The following is a 16693-nucleotide window of genomic DNA, read 5'->3' on the forward strand; positions in this document are numbered from 1 at the left end:
TGTAACTTTTCTTAATTGTTTAGAACTCGTTATGGTATCAGGTAGCATAACAAACCTGAGTAAATGACCGCAGTGCAAGAGCAGCAGGATCCTTGACCAGTTTGGGGATGGTGTCCACCATAAACAGCTTCCCAGCATCTGAGTAGCTACACAAAAATACGTGTGTCACATCTTGGCTAGCAATACCAACGAACAATAAAAACAGCAGCATAGCTCACTCAATCTTGCATTTCAAATTAGCTTCGTACTTCCAGCTTCATTGAAAGGAAAAACATTTTCCTTTCTTCCATCCTTGTTATCCATTCTAACATTACCACAGAAAACTGACCAAAAGAAATACTTTTCAGGATGATAATGAAAACTAATCTCATAAGCAAGCTCTGGAATTACTGCAAGTGTGTCTCTACACACCCCAGATACTATTTACACTACCTGCCAGTCTAGTCCATCACAGTATTACTATTATTACTTGCACACCTGCATTTATCTGTAAGTGGAATAATTAATTATTTCTAGTTTCATGCATCTTATAAACTCTGAAATTAACCATTTCCAGCAGCCCAGCTTTCCAACAGCAGTAACCAGCAAACTGGATAACCACGAGGCTATTTGACTGATTAGGAAAACAGCCTTCTCCCCCAGCTGCATAATGATCCTTTGACTCTTGAGGTCAAAATTGAAAGTGTTAATCTTCAGCTTAAACCATGCAATTTCTGGATTTAAAACTTTTCATTTAGCAAATTGTTGCTGATGTAATGAGATCACAGCGTCAGTGATGTAAACTGCTATTGCACCCATCATTCCACACCTCCCTTGCTCCTACAATGTATTTTGCCTGTTTTCTGCTCCACATCTTCCTAGTCCACAATCAGGAGTGTCTGATACATATTCTTGAAAAAGCTGCTGCACCTCCTGGTCTCAGCCTGGGGCAGGCACAGATTAGCCCCATTCTAACAGTAAGAAGAGGTGCTGTGACTTGTGCCTGAGGCTGTACAGAATCCCAAAAGTCAGTGTAAAAAGCATATCAAACAAAAGGAAAGTATTTCACAAGATTTACTCCTTCTTATTTCTTGTTCAACTATGAATTACCTATTTGCTATTACTCTGTGTATTACTCTGTTGCTTCAGGCTCTAGCTTTCCCTTAATCATCAATAGGAGAGCTGCATCCACTATTGGCACCTGCACTTTCAACAAACAGAAGAACTTGAGGCACGAGTATGTTGCTGCCACTGAGGCTGCTGCTCTTACATGGGTTATTCCCCTGTCCCATCTGAAAGCTATGTCAGGTTGCACCTACCCATGGGTGCAAGAGAAAAATGGGGAAGTGGTTATGGTGTATGTGAGCTCCCTGTCTTGCTCTTCCACATCTATGAAGTGGAGATGTTTCTTAGTTAGGTGAGAAATCTCAGTCTCCTTAACAACCAGGTGGCGGGTCACTCCTGGAGCTTCTCTGGGGAGCTGATCATCCACAGGGATAATGTGAACCACCATCACCTGCAGTTGGGGAGACAGTAGAATCATCAGCCATTGCTCTCAGTAAGAGGGTCCCAAGCAGCTGTTAACCAACAAGCACACAGAAGTGGATCACTGGACTGTGAGATACTGGATGTGGCTGTCATGCCATATCATCAACATGTGATTAATGGAGGTATACAACAGTTAAAGGCAAAGCTTTTGAATCTTAGAGTTTTCCCCTTTAAATTAAATGCAAAGTTAAATTCAGTATGTTGGGCTCTTGCATTAAAAAAAATAGTCTGTTTTCCATTGACTTCAGGATGGTTGTTTAATTTTTTTGTACTGTCCCCAAATATGATTTGTTTTCAGCATTTTGGTCTTTTGCATAGGAAGAAGTCTTTTCGATGAACTTGACTCTATTCAGCCAGGGAGAGAACCACCCCACTGAAAGCAAGAACAAGAAATAGCCCTAAAGAACGCTGTTTGTTGTGATGACTGTTATCAGAAAAAATCCCTACCACTTTTATTTGAAAGTCTGTCAGAACATTTAAGATATCAGCCATTTGAAGAAAAAATTCAGGAGACTGCAAAGATACTTCCATTCCATACCTGCGGCTCTGAGAGATTTGGAGGGTCATGGCTATCGCATAGCACAAACTCAAGGGAATCCTCAAACACTTCTCCTCCCAAATGACGATAATAAATCATTCCATTAAATAGATCCCTCTGAAGAAAACTGTTGACAGAATACCCTGTTGAAATGAAGAATTCATCTTCTATTGAACACTCCATTGTTTTAATACTACATTAAAGTTAATAGCTGTCCAGCTAATTCAGGAAGTATAATGTCCTCTTTTTCACCCTAACTGGAGCAAGTCCTTCAAAATGTTCTCTCATTGTCTTCCACATTCTCTGAAGATCACCATCAATTTCTTTTCTGTGTCACTTAAAGATCATTCAAAAAATGAAGCAAACAGGCCGAAAGCCCTGTTCAAAAGTCAGAAGAGAATTTGCAGGACTAGCAGCCTCTACAGCTAGCACAGGAATTTCTGGGTTGTTACATGGAAGAAGAGTTTTCTCATCATCTAGCATAATTAGGATCATGTCTTAGCTCTGAGTTTGTCACAGATCCTTGCACGTAAACTAACTCCTGATTGGCCTAATACTTTTTCCAGAGTAAAGAACTGCAGGAAAATGGACTCAAAATGGAAAAATTACAGGATAAATTGTGTACACAAGGACATTTATGCAAGTGCAGGGACCAACATCAATTAGTCATGGGGTTTTTACACTACAATGACATAAGTCCAAATTTGCCATTATTTGTCCTGAGCCAAAATAAGGCATCTGACTGTAAAATTTACTGTATTTTTAAAAGGAGGGGACAAAGAAAAGTGTACTTTCATGGATGTACTTCATTACCTATCAAGTTTGGTCCAGGCTTTTTCAAGACTTCTCCAGCTTGGGGTGGCTTGGTAATATTGAACATTATGTAGTCATCGCTGGAATCCATGTCCGAAGCATGAAGCATGGAGCGCTGAATCAGGATTGTCTGTCCCTCTTGAATCTCCATGACCACATTGCTGATCAGAAATGGAGGGCTATCATCTTTGGGGAGAATGTTTATTGGAAACTTGTGGCGAATACTGTGGGAGCCATCAAAAATTCTAAATACCACAAAGTCCTTAGTAGAGTCGCTGTCATCATGATGGTAGCGGACAACTCCAGCCTGAATGTCAGAGACAGTGAACGTGAATCCTTTCCCTCCTGCCAAAACAGTGGAAGAAAACACATCAAAAATGTGTGGTAGAGCCCAGAAGAGTATCTTTCCACTAATATGAAGATTATTGAGGTAGACAGATGAACAACATGTTGCTAACTAGAAAAATCAAATGTAACTTCACCTACCAAAAAAAAGTTTGTAGAGGTTGGAGTAGCTAATAAGAATGCAAAATTTGTAACTGTGACAGCAGAGAAAATCCTCCAAATGTCACTTAAGGTAACCTGAGACATCAAGGATTTTTAACTGTGATTGTTTCCACTTTAATTTCAACCCCTACTTTCTTGTCAGAGCATTATACAGATATTTAAAGCATCAAAGAATATATCCATATATATAATTAAAGATCAGGATTTCATTTCAAGTAAAATATAATGATGTAGGGATTTTGGTATATTGAGGTTATGGTCTGTATATTGTGTTATTAGGCAAGCTAAAGGATTCAAGAACTGCAAGTGGCACTAAAAGGTATGATCTCCCCAGGGCCACCAAGAAAAGAGACAAGAATTCCTCTAAGGTTTTACAAAAAAAAAGACAATTGCCAGAAATTGTGCTGATGTTTTCCTTAGCATGAGGAGAGACAAAAGAGAATAAGGCATAGTCCCTGGAGATAGAATACCCACCTCTGGCTGGGGCATGGTATCCTGAGAAACCCCCAAAGGCAGGATGCACAGGCAGGAGATGGCCCTGGCTGGCTGCACAGTCTCCCCAGCGCTGGGTCTGAACCCACCCAGCACTGCTGACAACACACAGCTCCAGTCTGTAGCTTTGCAGGAAGATGATCTTGCAGACACTGGACTACTTGCCAGGAGTTTCCTGGAGTTAAGTTTACTTCTGAATAGTTTCTATGTCTGCTATATTCAAAATACCACCTTTTGTTTTCTTTAAATAGTTTTTTAATCTGTCTTTAGGTTGTGCATTTTACATGAATACATTTAACTATCAAAAAAACTCAGCATTGATAGCGGCGCATGTTCCCACCCTGCCAAGAGCAGAGTGATTTCCATTACATAATCTTTTTCCCAAGCACTGTGGTGACTGATATGCTAGAAAGTAAAACTAGTGATATTGATAATGCAGAAGGCTAATGAGTTAGAAGTCTAATTTAATTTCAACTCTCTGAAATAAACCTTAAACCTGCCAGTAACAACTATATCCAAATGTTGTCTGTATTTGCCAACAAAACAAAATCACTTGGCATTCCTTAAAATGAGCAAGCAAAAATGTAAGAACTGAAAATGTATTGACTCTCTTTTTCCCAAATCATGTTTCTCAATGAAAGCATAGCTGATTTCTTTAAAATTTTGCCTTTGGAGTGTAAACATACATTAGGAAAGTAAAGGTTTAAATATTGAATTTTTTGAACATTCCTGTTTCTAATACCCATTCCTATCATGGTTGTATTAGGGGAAGGTGGTCAGCAGAGGGAGCAGAGCTGTTGTTTTATCATAGAGGAGATTTTTCCAATCTCTGCAGCTGAGATTACCTACCTCTGACTGACAGCCGCCCATGCTGTAAGCCATCAACTGTGACCAAGCGAACATTTTGGATGTCATCATTGTCTACAATTTGGAAGTGCTGCCAGGTGATGGGTCGGGATTGCCCCTCTAGGAGGTTGAGGCCTGCAAAGAGCAGAGATTTACATCACTGTCAGCATCTAAAGTTTCTGAAGGTGTTTCCAGCCAGAGAAAAAACCCAGAACATTTAATTCTATCTGCACATCTATGTGTGAAGGGCATTCCAGCGGGGGTTTAGATATGAGGAAAAATTTCTACACTGAAAGAGAAATTTAGCTTTGCAACAAGCTCCCCAGGGCAGTAGTGGAGTCACTATCACTGGAAGCGTTCAAAAAACAAGCAGACATGGCACTTCACGATACAATTTAGTCAGCACGGTGATATTCAGATGAAGATAAATTTGGAGGTTCTTTTCAACCTTAATACTTCTATAATGCTATGATTCTCAGGCCACCTAAAAGTCTGATAACAGCTTCTGACATACTTGAATTTTTTCATTGTCTTTAAGCAATCTTTTTCAGAGAAATAACCAATTCTGATGTTGCAGAATGTGCAGGTAGCTTCACGTGCAAATTGCATATTGTGTCCTGGTTGGGGGGAAATATCTGAAGCCCCAGGCAAAGAACCATCAATGGGCATGACCCTTTGTCTAAAAGAGGGCACGGGGTGTGTCTGGTCACCCAGAGACTGCAGCAAGAACAAATATCACCACTGGAACAAGTACACACAGATTGTGGGGCTATAAAAGTCAGGGATTCCTTCGTTCAGGGTCCCTCCCTGGAGACTCCCAGTTTGAGCTAATTTTGGGCTGCTGCGCCACAGTTAAATTACATAAAGGAAACAGACAGCTAGGATTCTGATATGGGAAACCCAGACTGAGCCAGTAACAGAAAGTTGTCTGTGTGTGTGTGTGTGTGGTGAGTGTAGGAAGTCAAGCAGGACATCCATCAGGTCACTGGAGCCACATGCTGAGAATGGCTTCAGTCCCAGCAGTGAGTCTTGGGCAGTGCAATTGTGGCTCACAGAGAGGGGTATCTGAAAGGTAAGGCAGGAAATTTCCTCGACATCTGGCTTCTAATTATCTGCTAATCTAATGAGGCACATTTCTGGACATTTGCACCAACAGGAGCATTGCACTTGAAATCTCACAATGTCTGAAACTGGGCATTTAGATTCTTTAGTGAGTCTGCAGTTAAAAACATATGTTGATCCTCCTGAGAGAGGACAGTGCTCCTTCTTAATTACACAGTCATTTCAGGTGAGGTTTCTCTGGAAGACATGAGGTACCTTCTTCTCAGCTCCTTTCCTTTCCTACCATAGGAAAACTGCACTTTCCCTGGTGTTAATTCCCAGACATGTTTGATCTTATATATTTTCCTTTTGATGATTAAATATAAATGCACTCTAGATGAGAGACACTGTTCCCTTTCTAGAGCAGGCATTATAAATCTGTTTGAATTAGACCCAACCCTGTAAGGTTTCCAGGCTTCAAATGCTGGTTCCTAGTTGTTAATTTTTGCACACTTCCACTTTAAACAACATCAATAAGCCTCGGTCTTTTCCATGTGCTACCCCTCTTTTCCTATTCCATCATATATTTGTCCTTAATATTCATACTTTTCTATGTACAGGTCATTCATCAAGAAAATGCTGTATAAATAAATCACAGTTTTCCTGTAACTCCATTTTTTCTTTATTTTTCATTCCAGTTATTAGATCTTTTTCAAGTTGTTGTAACATGTTCCCTCCAAAATGGATATAGGGAAAATAGATTCCTGCTCCTTTTCAGTTTAATGATCCTTAGACTCCAGGTGTAAATCTGATTTTTAGAGCTTTGTCAAATATGTGTGTCAAAATGTTACTGATTCTCAAGCAAAATTAACTTAGCTTAAGAAATCTCACCTGTATTCCACGAAACCCGAGGGGCATTTGTATCTGTTGTTCTGATAGAAAGATGTACAGTGATTGGCAAACTCCTTTCAAAGTAGAAGTCATGCACCTCAAATTCCACCTGTTGTGAAAACAGATAAACTGCTTATTGAAAACTGGAAACCAAATGCACTCCAAAACATGTAGTGCATTCTCTTCTGAGAGATATTACAGGCATCTGATAATGTGTTAATGAATAAGACTTGATTTAGCTTCTAAAAAGAGTCACAGAAGTTCTGCACCAAACTGAGCCCTCTTTGCAGTGAATTCTGTGAAGCTTAGTTTGTAGTGTGTGTAATTTTCATTTTATTTGGGGTACAGTAAAATAATCAATTAATCTAGAGCTTTTTTTAACGAGTAGTAATAAAAGTGGAGGAGACATTTCATGCTCTTTTAAGATGTGTAGGACCAGAAATAGATATGACAGAAAATATATGCACTAGTACAGAAAAAAAAATTTAAAAATCAAACTCTTGAGTTTTCAGACTCCAGAACTATCAAATTCTTGAGTCTGCAATCAGACAATGCTGAAAGCAGAACAGAGATGAGGCACTTAAGGAGCAGGTGTTTTGGTAGGATGTCTGGTCCTCTCTTTAAGGAAACAAGGAAATGAGGCTCCTGTGGCAGCCGAGAAAAAAAGTGAGACAAGTGTCGTGGACATCAATCACCAGTTACTGTTGCTGTTCCTCTGCTTTCCAGGCAACCATTTCCTCAGCTTACCTTGCTCTGATTTCCTGTTTATTCACTTTTATTACTTTAGTACCTACCATTTGCTTTGATTGGATAATTCCCTAAGTAACTTATCAGACACTTATTTCATAACTTACTCAAGAACCTGCAGACAGAAGCCTGAACTCATTCATCATTTGCATCACACTCTCTGTGTTAGAGACATTTTACTACTCCCAGCAGGAATTGCTGGGAGCCCTTTTTTGTTACCCCTAAACCACCATTATCACAGCAGGCAGGCTGTAAGGCCAAAGAGCAGTCCTGGCCTTTAACTGGTCTGCCTTTCATTACTTTAAATATGTCCCCTCTGCAGAGGTCACAGGGATCAGTAACATCATGCAGGGATAAAAGCTGTGTGGAAAAGGCACCACTGATCTTTCCAAAGCCTCTTGGGTAGAAGGACAAGCACTGTTATTTCACTATTCCTCTTCCTAAAAGAAATCCTGTTTAAGTATTTCTCAGTCAGAGGGGATAAAAGGTTTTCAGTACAAAGAAATTCTTATGGAGTGAGCAATAAACATCTATGTGTCATAGGAGAAAGTGGTAAATGATTTTGCCTCTCCTCCTGTATTGCATATAGTTTTAAAAACATTTTTCCCCGAAAAATATCCATTACACACAACTACATTTATTTCCATTTTACTAAATCTTGAGGAGGTGAAAACCAGCAAACGTTCACACATCCCACTGTTACCTCATAATTCCTCCTCTCTGTGTGGCTGTTGTTTGGAGGCTGATAAGCAATGAGGGTGTCACTGAGATCCTTCCACGTGAAGGAGCCAACAGGTTTTGTGTGGTCAGAGAGGTGAGTGATAAAGCCTTGCAGGGGTGGCTTGGTAATGTTGAATACAAGCAGGGACTTTGGAGTTTCATTGTCTTCAGCATCAATGGTTGTGGTTGTAATAGGGGTTAAAATAAATTGATCTACTTCCAGGAGGAGCTTTGCCATTGGGGCAGCTTTTGGTATTTGGTTGGGAACAGCACCTCTAATCTGAACAGGGAGCCATGCATACTCCGTCTACAACAGGAAAAAAATGGGACAACTGAAAAGGCAAAGTAAAGTGAAAAAGTAAATAAAATTTCTTCTAGCTTCACATGGCAAATCATGTTAAAGCAATAACTATTTTGAAAAGAAAAATTAAAATATTTTAATTAGAAAATGCCTAGAGTAAATATTGAGACATCATGAATATGACTTTCAGGTTCGCTAGTCTTATTTGTGTCCTTAATTTGGGGCTGAAATTACTTACTTAATTTGATGGGAGTTTAATGAATAACTTTATCTGACAGAAACATGCACAAGCTATTAATTATTATTAACTGAATATGTTCACAGAGCTCTTAACTTATAATTACTGTGTATGCTGAAGTCAGTGTAGATCATGCTGTACAAAATTGTGGAATTATGCCAGAATTAATTTTTCTCTCAGGATAAACTACTTATGTCTGGCAGTAATCAATCAGAGGTGTTTCTCTATAGCCATAATGGTCTAATCACAGAGGCATGGAGATAATGCCTTTCATTAGCTTAGCTGGCAAATTTCTAAGAACTGAAAAAATTTAAAGGCTCTCTATCTCTCTTCAAATGTGACAGGGAGCAAAAAAAATATTGAAAAAGAAACAACAACAACAAAAACCACAGGATGACAACCAGACATCATAAACTTGCATAAAAACCTACCTTGTGCAGCGTTTTGCTTCTGCTGTCTGAGAGATCCAACCTCACAGGAATATAATCAGTGTCAGGTGAGGGGGGGTCAAGGTGTCGATACTGAATTCCCATCCTCAGAAATTCTTCACAAGTCATCTTTATGTTGTTCATGTCTCCTAGTCCCAGTGCACAGCTCCTGTTCCTGCACGGTTGGCCCAGGCTGTGCTCTGTAACCCAAAAGCAATAGTGAAAGTTACCAGAGCAGAAACCACCATGAGGAACCTGCCCACATAGCTAAAGTACCCCTGAGAGAGACAGTGTGATGAGAAGTAGGGCTCCTTCCCTTAATTTCTCCTACAGGATTTTGTTTCCATCTGATGCCTTCCAACTCCATCCTACCTTGGTGTTTTGGTTAGGTGCTGCCTCCAGCAATTACCTGTGCTGTTTCTACTGAGTCTTGGTGCACACAAAGCTGTCACATTGGTCCACACATCCGTGGGCCAGAAACAGAATCCAGCCAAGGAATTATTGACCCAGATCTGTGATCTGCGTGGTGCCTCACAAAAGCTTCATGTCCCTTCCCTGCCCACAATAGCTCAAGCTGTTCATTAAACTTCACACGACCCACTGTTACACAGCACGCCTGAAACAACCCACTGCTCCAGACTTAATCTGCTGCCTCTCTTTGAAGGCGCTAATGCAAACAAGAAAAGCACGTCATACTAGTGCCAGGGAAGAAGCCCCACGGCTGATCTCCACGAAACTGCCCTTGCTGCGCTTTCCCAGAGATAAGCTGGCCGTGAGCAGGCAGGTGAGTTTCTGAAGAGATTATGGAAATGGTGCAATCCAGGTTTATCTTCCTGTCGTAATCAAAGGTGAGGACGTTCTTGTCAATCACCCTAGACAGACCGTAGTATTCAGGGACCTCCAACGCCTGGGAGCGCATTTTTATGATGTTACAGTCTGGCTCAAGTAGCTGCACATGAAGGGTGAATGTTTCTACAAACGTTTCTGTTTCTGTAAACCTGCAAGTGACAGAAAAAAATTAGTTATGCTTCCTGCCATCTTCTGTGGCTTTGTGATTTGGGCATTGTCCTCATCTTTGAAACGGAATTACTTGAACTGATTTCTCTCTTGTGTGCTCAAGCCTTGAATCACCATAACCTAGATCCTGCAGCCCAAATTCCCCTACTTATAAGGGTGTGTGTGTGTGAAGAGGTCACTCTCTGTGTGTATATGAGAGTGTCTGTCCCTGTCAGCAGGATGGCAGAGAACATGCAGTACTCTGAAAGTGCTGTTGCCATTTTCCACAGCATAATGAAAAATCACTGGTTTTGTGTAATAAGCCAGCAATACACAATACACGTTAAATGAGCGTGTCTGCAATACATGGTGACAAATATTTCTGTAAACAGATGGTCACTTCTTGACTAATGATGCAGCTAATGGATCTAAGTAGCTATAACATGTACAGCAGAACATGCTTTAACTGTAAAAATTGGACTGCTTGCTCTTCCTAAGGTCAGCTTGGCTCCTGGTAACAGTGAAGTGTGATCTGCTGCTGCTGCTTACCTGTACAGCCTAAGCATGACCATGTCTTCATCTAAAAGAGGACATCCTTTGTGGGTGTATTTGACTTCATTAGGAAGGAAGTGACAGTCAAAAACCTGTGAAGGAGAAAGAATAGACTGGCACCACACTGCTAAAGATGTTAACTTCACAGCCCCTGCTCCACTTCTCTCTGAGTGCCTGGAATACATCAGACTAACAAAATGTTTAATACGTAGCTCATTTCTGTGAACAGGCATTCACCTCTACTGTAATCTCCCAGTGAGAGTCAGAGCAACCACATCACACGGGGCTGCCTGTGTGCCACAATCAGAAGGGCAAAGGTTGTATGTGATTGTTTCAGGCTGCCAAGTCCCTCCCCAGTACAGCAAACAGTTTGACCCCACCTTTTTTACCACTTCAGCCTGCGGAGTTAAGGGTGTGGATATACCCAGCAGTACATACAACTGCAGTGGTGCTGAAAAGCCAGCAGTTCCAGCATTATAATTTGAGATTTATTGACTTTTACAGTTGCTCATGACAATAGCTTGATTATATAGTAATCTTGCTTTATGTCCTCGACAACTATACCACAGTAGCACGACCCAGTGAAATTTCTGTTAGAAACTTCCCTAACGTAGAGTTGTCCCCAGTTTTTGTGACACTGACTTTGTACCAGTAGCTCTTTTCTAGATCAGACATCATCTCTGTGCCATACAAATATCCAGCCCCAAAATCAGTGTAATCCACAGCACAAAAGCAAGCAGACACCTGCTTTCCTACCAGCTAATTCAAAATAGACTAATTCTTACAACATACCTGATACAGGAAAAATTTGTGGGTCTGTCTGTCCACAGTTTAACCATCTAAGGCAGATTGATTTATTTAATGGTTGGTTGGCTTGTGAAAGCAAGGCAATGAGGAAACATGCCTGACACGCATAGAAAAAAAAGATTGCTTTGACACACCCATTCTTTGGATAAGGGATCTGCATTCTGAGGAATACAATTTCCATGTTCTCAAATACTGCAATTGGCAAGACTGGCAGTTTATAATTCCCATGCAGTATTGTTTCTTTTCTGAAACACTAGCTGAAAGCTCCTAGCATTGATAGACTATGTTAACTTTGTGATAAAAGGGAATCCCTGTGCAGTCCATGGGGAATGGAAGATGCTAATTTTTCATATCTACAGAGAGAAAGGGCGTATTCTAGCCAGCAAGAAACCAAAATCACTGCATTTCCTAAGCATTTCACTGTGAATCTAAACATAGTTTTCCCTGCATTTTTTGGGAGCAGAATTCACAAATGGTTATATGGATTTCCACAGACTAAAGTGAAAACTGTTCAGCACTCACTAACAGGCATAATAAGGCCATAACTAAGAGCAATTAATATATCTATATGGCTGACTGACTAGCCACTTTTTTTTTCTCCAAAAAAGAAGAGGTTATTTCTTAATGACAGTAATTTTTTAGAATATGACAAAAGAATAATGAAAATTATTTTTTGTGCCAATTCATGCAAATGCCTTGCATGAATTGTCTTCATTTCCCTAACTACTGTAAACAATGGTGAAATGACTGAGGGACTTTAGTAAGGTTCTAAAACTTTGACTGAAAGTGTAACTCATAGAGAAAATCTTTGGATGCTCTGACTTTAAGTGTAAAATTTATGTAATTATTTAATTCTAAATTAATTGTTAATACATATTTAACTGAAGCACCTCATGATTTACATAAAAAGATTTAGGAATTATTGAACTTTGTTTCTTTCTAAACATTACACAGAATATAACTTACATCCTTCTCTAATGGAGAATGGATGGACAATGGATTTTTCTCAGCTTTTATTATTAGTGAGAGGGTCTGCTTCCACTGAAGTCATTCTCAGGTGCTCAAGCAATGTGATAATTTTTCTATATTCCAAGTAATTTTAAAATTTATTGCCTGCTTTTAACTTCCATCAAGAAGTGCATTGTACAAAGTCTTTCCTTTTTTTAGTTGTTTTTTGGGATTTTTTTAAGTGATGAGGTAGGTGATTTTCAGACATATATATACATGAATTAACCTCTTGGAATGATCTGTGGGAAGTATGGGAAGTATGCTTGGTTTTATTTGTTGGGACTGCTTAGAAAGGAAAGACAAGAACAATATGTGGAAAACAAAATTACTCTCATATGATGAAAGTTCTGACTATGTTGTGGCTGTTCTGTTGTGCATTATTTTCAAATTCTGTAGAAATATGTGCTCTGCTTTTTTTTCAAACAAAAACAAAAAATATGTCTTTTTCTTACTTAATGTCCTTTCTTTCTTAGTACAAACTAACATAAAGGAACATGATATTTCAGTAATAAATACTTAATTTATTACTTAAAAATAATATTTAATTTACTTTTAGACTATCTTATGTGAAAATCAACAAAAACGGAAAATAAAATTAAGTGGTTATGTGGTATGCTATCTTGAAGAAAAAAAATAAGTATATTATATACAAAACCCACTTGTATTGTAGTTTCAGAAGTTTAATCTTGTACATTGAAAGTAAGATTCTTCACTGACATAAATCAGTGTAGAGCCCTCAAAGTCAATAGGATTTTGGTTACATAAGGGTGTTGTGGGGAGCAAGACCAAAGGGATTATGGAAGTCCAGATAAAAGACATCTGAGCCCTTCCCTGGCCCACTGATGGAGCCACTCCATCACAGAAAGCCAACGGGCTGGGCAGGCAGGACCTGTCCTTGGTGAAGCCACGCTGGCTGTCTTGAATCACCTCCTTGTCCTCCATGTGCCTTAGCACAGCTTCCAGTAGGATCTGTTCCATGATTTTCCTAGGCAGACACTGACAGGTCAATAATTCCCAGGAAAGATCTACCCTTTCATAGGATGGGCACCGTAGCCATCCTCACCTGACTGCCATGACTTTTCACATATTGTGGCACGTGGCTTTGCAGCTACATCAACCAGTTCCCTAAAGACTCTGGGATGCATCCCACTGGGTCCAATCATATCAAAGAATTAATGTCCTTATTTTTAAGACATCATTAGTTCCTCATCTTAATTGGTAACAAGAGACTGGAAAATTTTGAACCTTTCTACAAAGGTTCGTTACCACTGACTGACAGTCAGTTTATATGTGTATTGAGACACAATCTGCTTTGCAAAAAAGAAACATCTGGTTTATGTTTCCTGATATGTTTTCTTTTTGTATGAACAGGCAACTTTAATTGTCTATAAATTCACTGGGTAAGACAAAGGAAATCTAAATATTTTCCTAATTACTGTTGAGCTTTGGATTTTTCCACTTCAACTGCTTTTCAATTACAATTTATAATTAAATTGTCATACATTCCTAGAACATTACCCAATTTAATGGAAGTAAACCAGATCATACCAGAGACATCTTCTGGCTGCAGAGTTCCCTGCAGAAAGATCATGAGTGGCACAAGGAGATCTGGACTATGGGACCTTTTTCAGGAATGGTGAAAGCTCAGGCACCAGGAGCAGGCAGAGTCTTTGTCCAGCCTGGTGCTCTAGGGCCACCTGCCCAGCAGAGCTCTTCCCCTGCACCTGTGCCTGCAGCTTCCACACTCAACTGCCTGGGCAGATATTCAGGGCCATGACAGAACAGGTGCTTAACAGATGTGGGGCTGGGAGAGGGGAGGTCGTTTGGAAAATAAGGTGTAGGTCCTGGGATCTCTTGAAAAGGGCCTCTAGCTACGTGCTTGAAACGTGTTGGGTTACACAGGACAAAGTGGATATTTCAAAATACCTGGGTCCTACTCCTCATAGAAGCTGAGGCAGAAATTAAAAGCAAAGTTACTCCTCAGCCACACAGATTGCCTACAGAAGAGGTTCACTGTAGGTTTCACATGTAAGTCCCTCTTTTCCTCCTCTCATTTAGGTTGTATATTATTAAAAATTTCTTTACTGAAAGGTTGGTCAGGCATTAAAACAGGTTCCCCAAGGAATGGAGGAATCACCATACTTGGAAACATCCAAAAATTATATAGAGGTAGGTCTTAGGGACATGGTTTGTAGTGCACTTGGTAGTGCTGCGTTAATAGTTGAATTCAAAGCTCTTCAAGATCCTTCCAGCCTTAGTGATTCAATGTTTGTAGGAGTCAAGGACCAGGCTATACTGGGGAAGTAGAGTTGGGGTACTGTGGTCTGTGTCCCTGGGCTGGCAGAAATCAAGCCCCGGGTAGTTTCAGCAGATGCACTCCACTACTCAAGGCAGTCTCTAGGGAAGATCAGACATTGTCCTTTCCATCACCTCCTGTTTTCCCTGGTGTGCCTCTGCTCCTTAGGAGTGCTGATTCAGCTGAAGTACTTGTCAGTGGTTTGCAAAATTAATACTGATGACCAAGCCAGAAGTTTTGAAAAATCTATTGAGATTGGTACTCCTTCACCTATCTTCTCAGAAGCCACTAAAACTCCTGGAAAGGAGGATAAAAACTACGTTCATACACAAGCACACAAAAAAATATATGCTGTGGCACAAACCAGAATTTTTCAAACACAAAAACCTGCTTGGTTATGAACCATTAAAACCATTTATCTTCTGTCTATAACATTACATCTTCATGACAACTGTGTTCAGCTCCTTTCTGCTGCAACTCAGGTGGGCAATTTGTAAAGCAGATGAGTAGCAGAATGGTAATACGTGAAATATATTTCGTCATTCCTACAAGCTTGACATTTGAACAGAAAACAGCGGAGTTTTAATGTATTTGCCATCTGCTAACAATTTGGCTGTTGCAGAGCAGAACAAACAACGCTGCACACAATGTGCTTATTGTATGCGATTATTTTTTCTTAATTGGTCCTTAAGTAATGGCTCCGTGACTAAAATTCAGAATGCTGTAGTGGGCTATGCATTATTCAAGGGGCACTGGTTACCCTCATGGGAGAAAAATAACCAGCTGAGAGACTGGAGGATATCTCCTAACTGGAAATTTTGAAATATCCACTCTTCACTTGTGAAAGGAGACTCTGACCAGACTCACTTCTGTGCACTCGTGCTACTGAGCTCAGCTTTTGGATTTCAGGGTTCTCTGCCTGCTGTCTGCTTAAGCAAAAGGCTGAATCCCACACACCATTCATTTTCATGCCTTTTAGTCACTACCCAAAAGAAGAACAAAAATCAATCAAGCAGCTCCTTTTAGTTTCTCCAAGACCGGCACACGCTAGCACTCAAGGCAGCAAAACAGAGCCTAAATACCTGTGGAGTAAGTTCCCCAACCCTCCGTGTTATTGGCTCATTGATCACTTCTACTTTGCAGGCATCTTTCTCTCTGGGGATGGAAAAGTTGAGGTCTTCTTCTGACAGGAAGACAGACTGTCCCTTCATCACTTTCACCCCAAGGTTCACACTGATAAAGGAGGAGTACACAGCTCTTAACGCGACAGGCAGCAGGAGAAACAGCCAGCCTTTCTCAAAAGGCTTCATGTTATAAGGGAGTGCCAGCCTTTTTCACCACTGAAAAAATTTCTTAGCAAAAGGAGTCTTCTTCCTCCACCAGCAAACTTTCACCATGTAATGAAGGCATTATTAGTCACAGATAAAAATATTATGACATGTTTTCTATCAATAGGCTCTCCTTGACTGAAGTTTTGGCAGTTATTGGGCAGATATTTTCAAAATATCCTTAGGTTTTTATAAAATTCATTGGTCAAGCCTGACAAAATGATGAATGTGTTCTCAACGTTTGTTCATCCTGAAAAAAAAACAAGAGAAAGAAAATTGCTATAAGGCATCAGGCAGCTATAGGGATAAAAACAAAATTACTAACACATACTAAATACTTCCACCATTTATGACAAATGCAGTTCATCTCAATACCATTCAGTGCACACATGATCAGAAAATAGCAGAAAACCCCAAAGTCTGAGAAAAATTCAACAGAAATAAATAATACAAGATAATATGGAAAATAAATTACACAAGTTTCTCATGCCCCTAATTACAGTGAATCTTCATCTTTCATGTTTATAACCTCAAAAAAAAAAAAGAAATTCTGGCATTAAACAAGCACTATTGAAATACTTTTAAAAGCCTAATTTCTACAATCCTCCAAAATAACT

At 39.8% G+C, this 16693-nt stretch overlaps 1 protein-coding gene across 1 annotated transcript in view; it reads right to left on the bottom strand.

Moving 5' to 3' along the window:
• FREM1 (FRAS1 related extracellular matrix 1) overlaps positions 1 to 16058 on the bottom strand; it is a gene marked incomplete at both ends in the record, with an annotated part of 56097 nt that extends 40039 nt beyond the window's left edge. Inside the window, 11 exons of the mRNA XM_084225107.1 lie at positions 56 to 146; positions 1299 to 1495; positions 2066 to 2208; positions 2879 to 3223; positions 4727 to 4858; positions 6656 to 6764; positions 8106 to 8429; positions 9093 to 9289; positions 9786 to 10087; positions 10635 to 10729; positions 15831 to 16058. Coding sequence (XP_084081233.1) covers positions 56 to 146; positions 1299 to 1495; positions 2066 to 2208; positions 2879 to 3223; positions 4727 to 4858; positions 6656 to 6764; positions 8106 to 8429; positions 9093 to 9289; positions 9786 to 10087; positions 10635 to 10729; positions 15831 to 16058 — 2163 coding nt within the window. The remainder of the gene's footprint in view (positions 1 to 55; positions 147 to 1298; positions 1496 to 2065; positions 2209 to 2878; positions 3224 to 4726; positions 4859 to 6655; positions 6765 to 8105; positions 8430 to 9092; positions 9290 to 9785; positions 10088 to 10634; positions 10730 to 15830) is intronic.
• Positions 16059 to 16693: the final 635 nt, after the last annotated feature.

Source organism: Fringilla coelebs (assembly GCF_963513975.1).
Source record: "Fringilla coelebs genome assembly, chromosome: Z".
Classification (NCBI taxonomy): domain Eukaryota; kingdom Metazoa; phylum Chordata; class Aves; order Passeriformes; family Fringillidae; genus Fringilla; species Fringilla coelebs.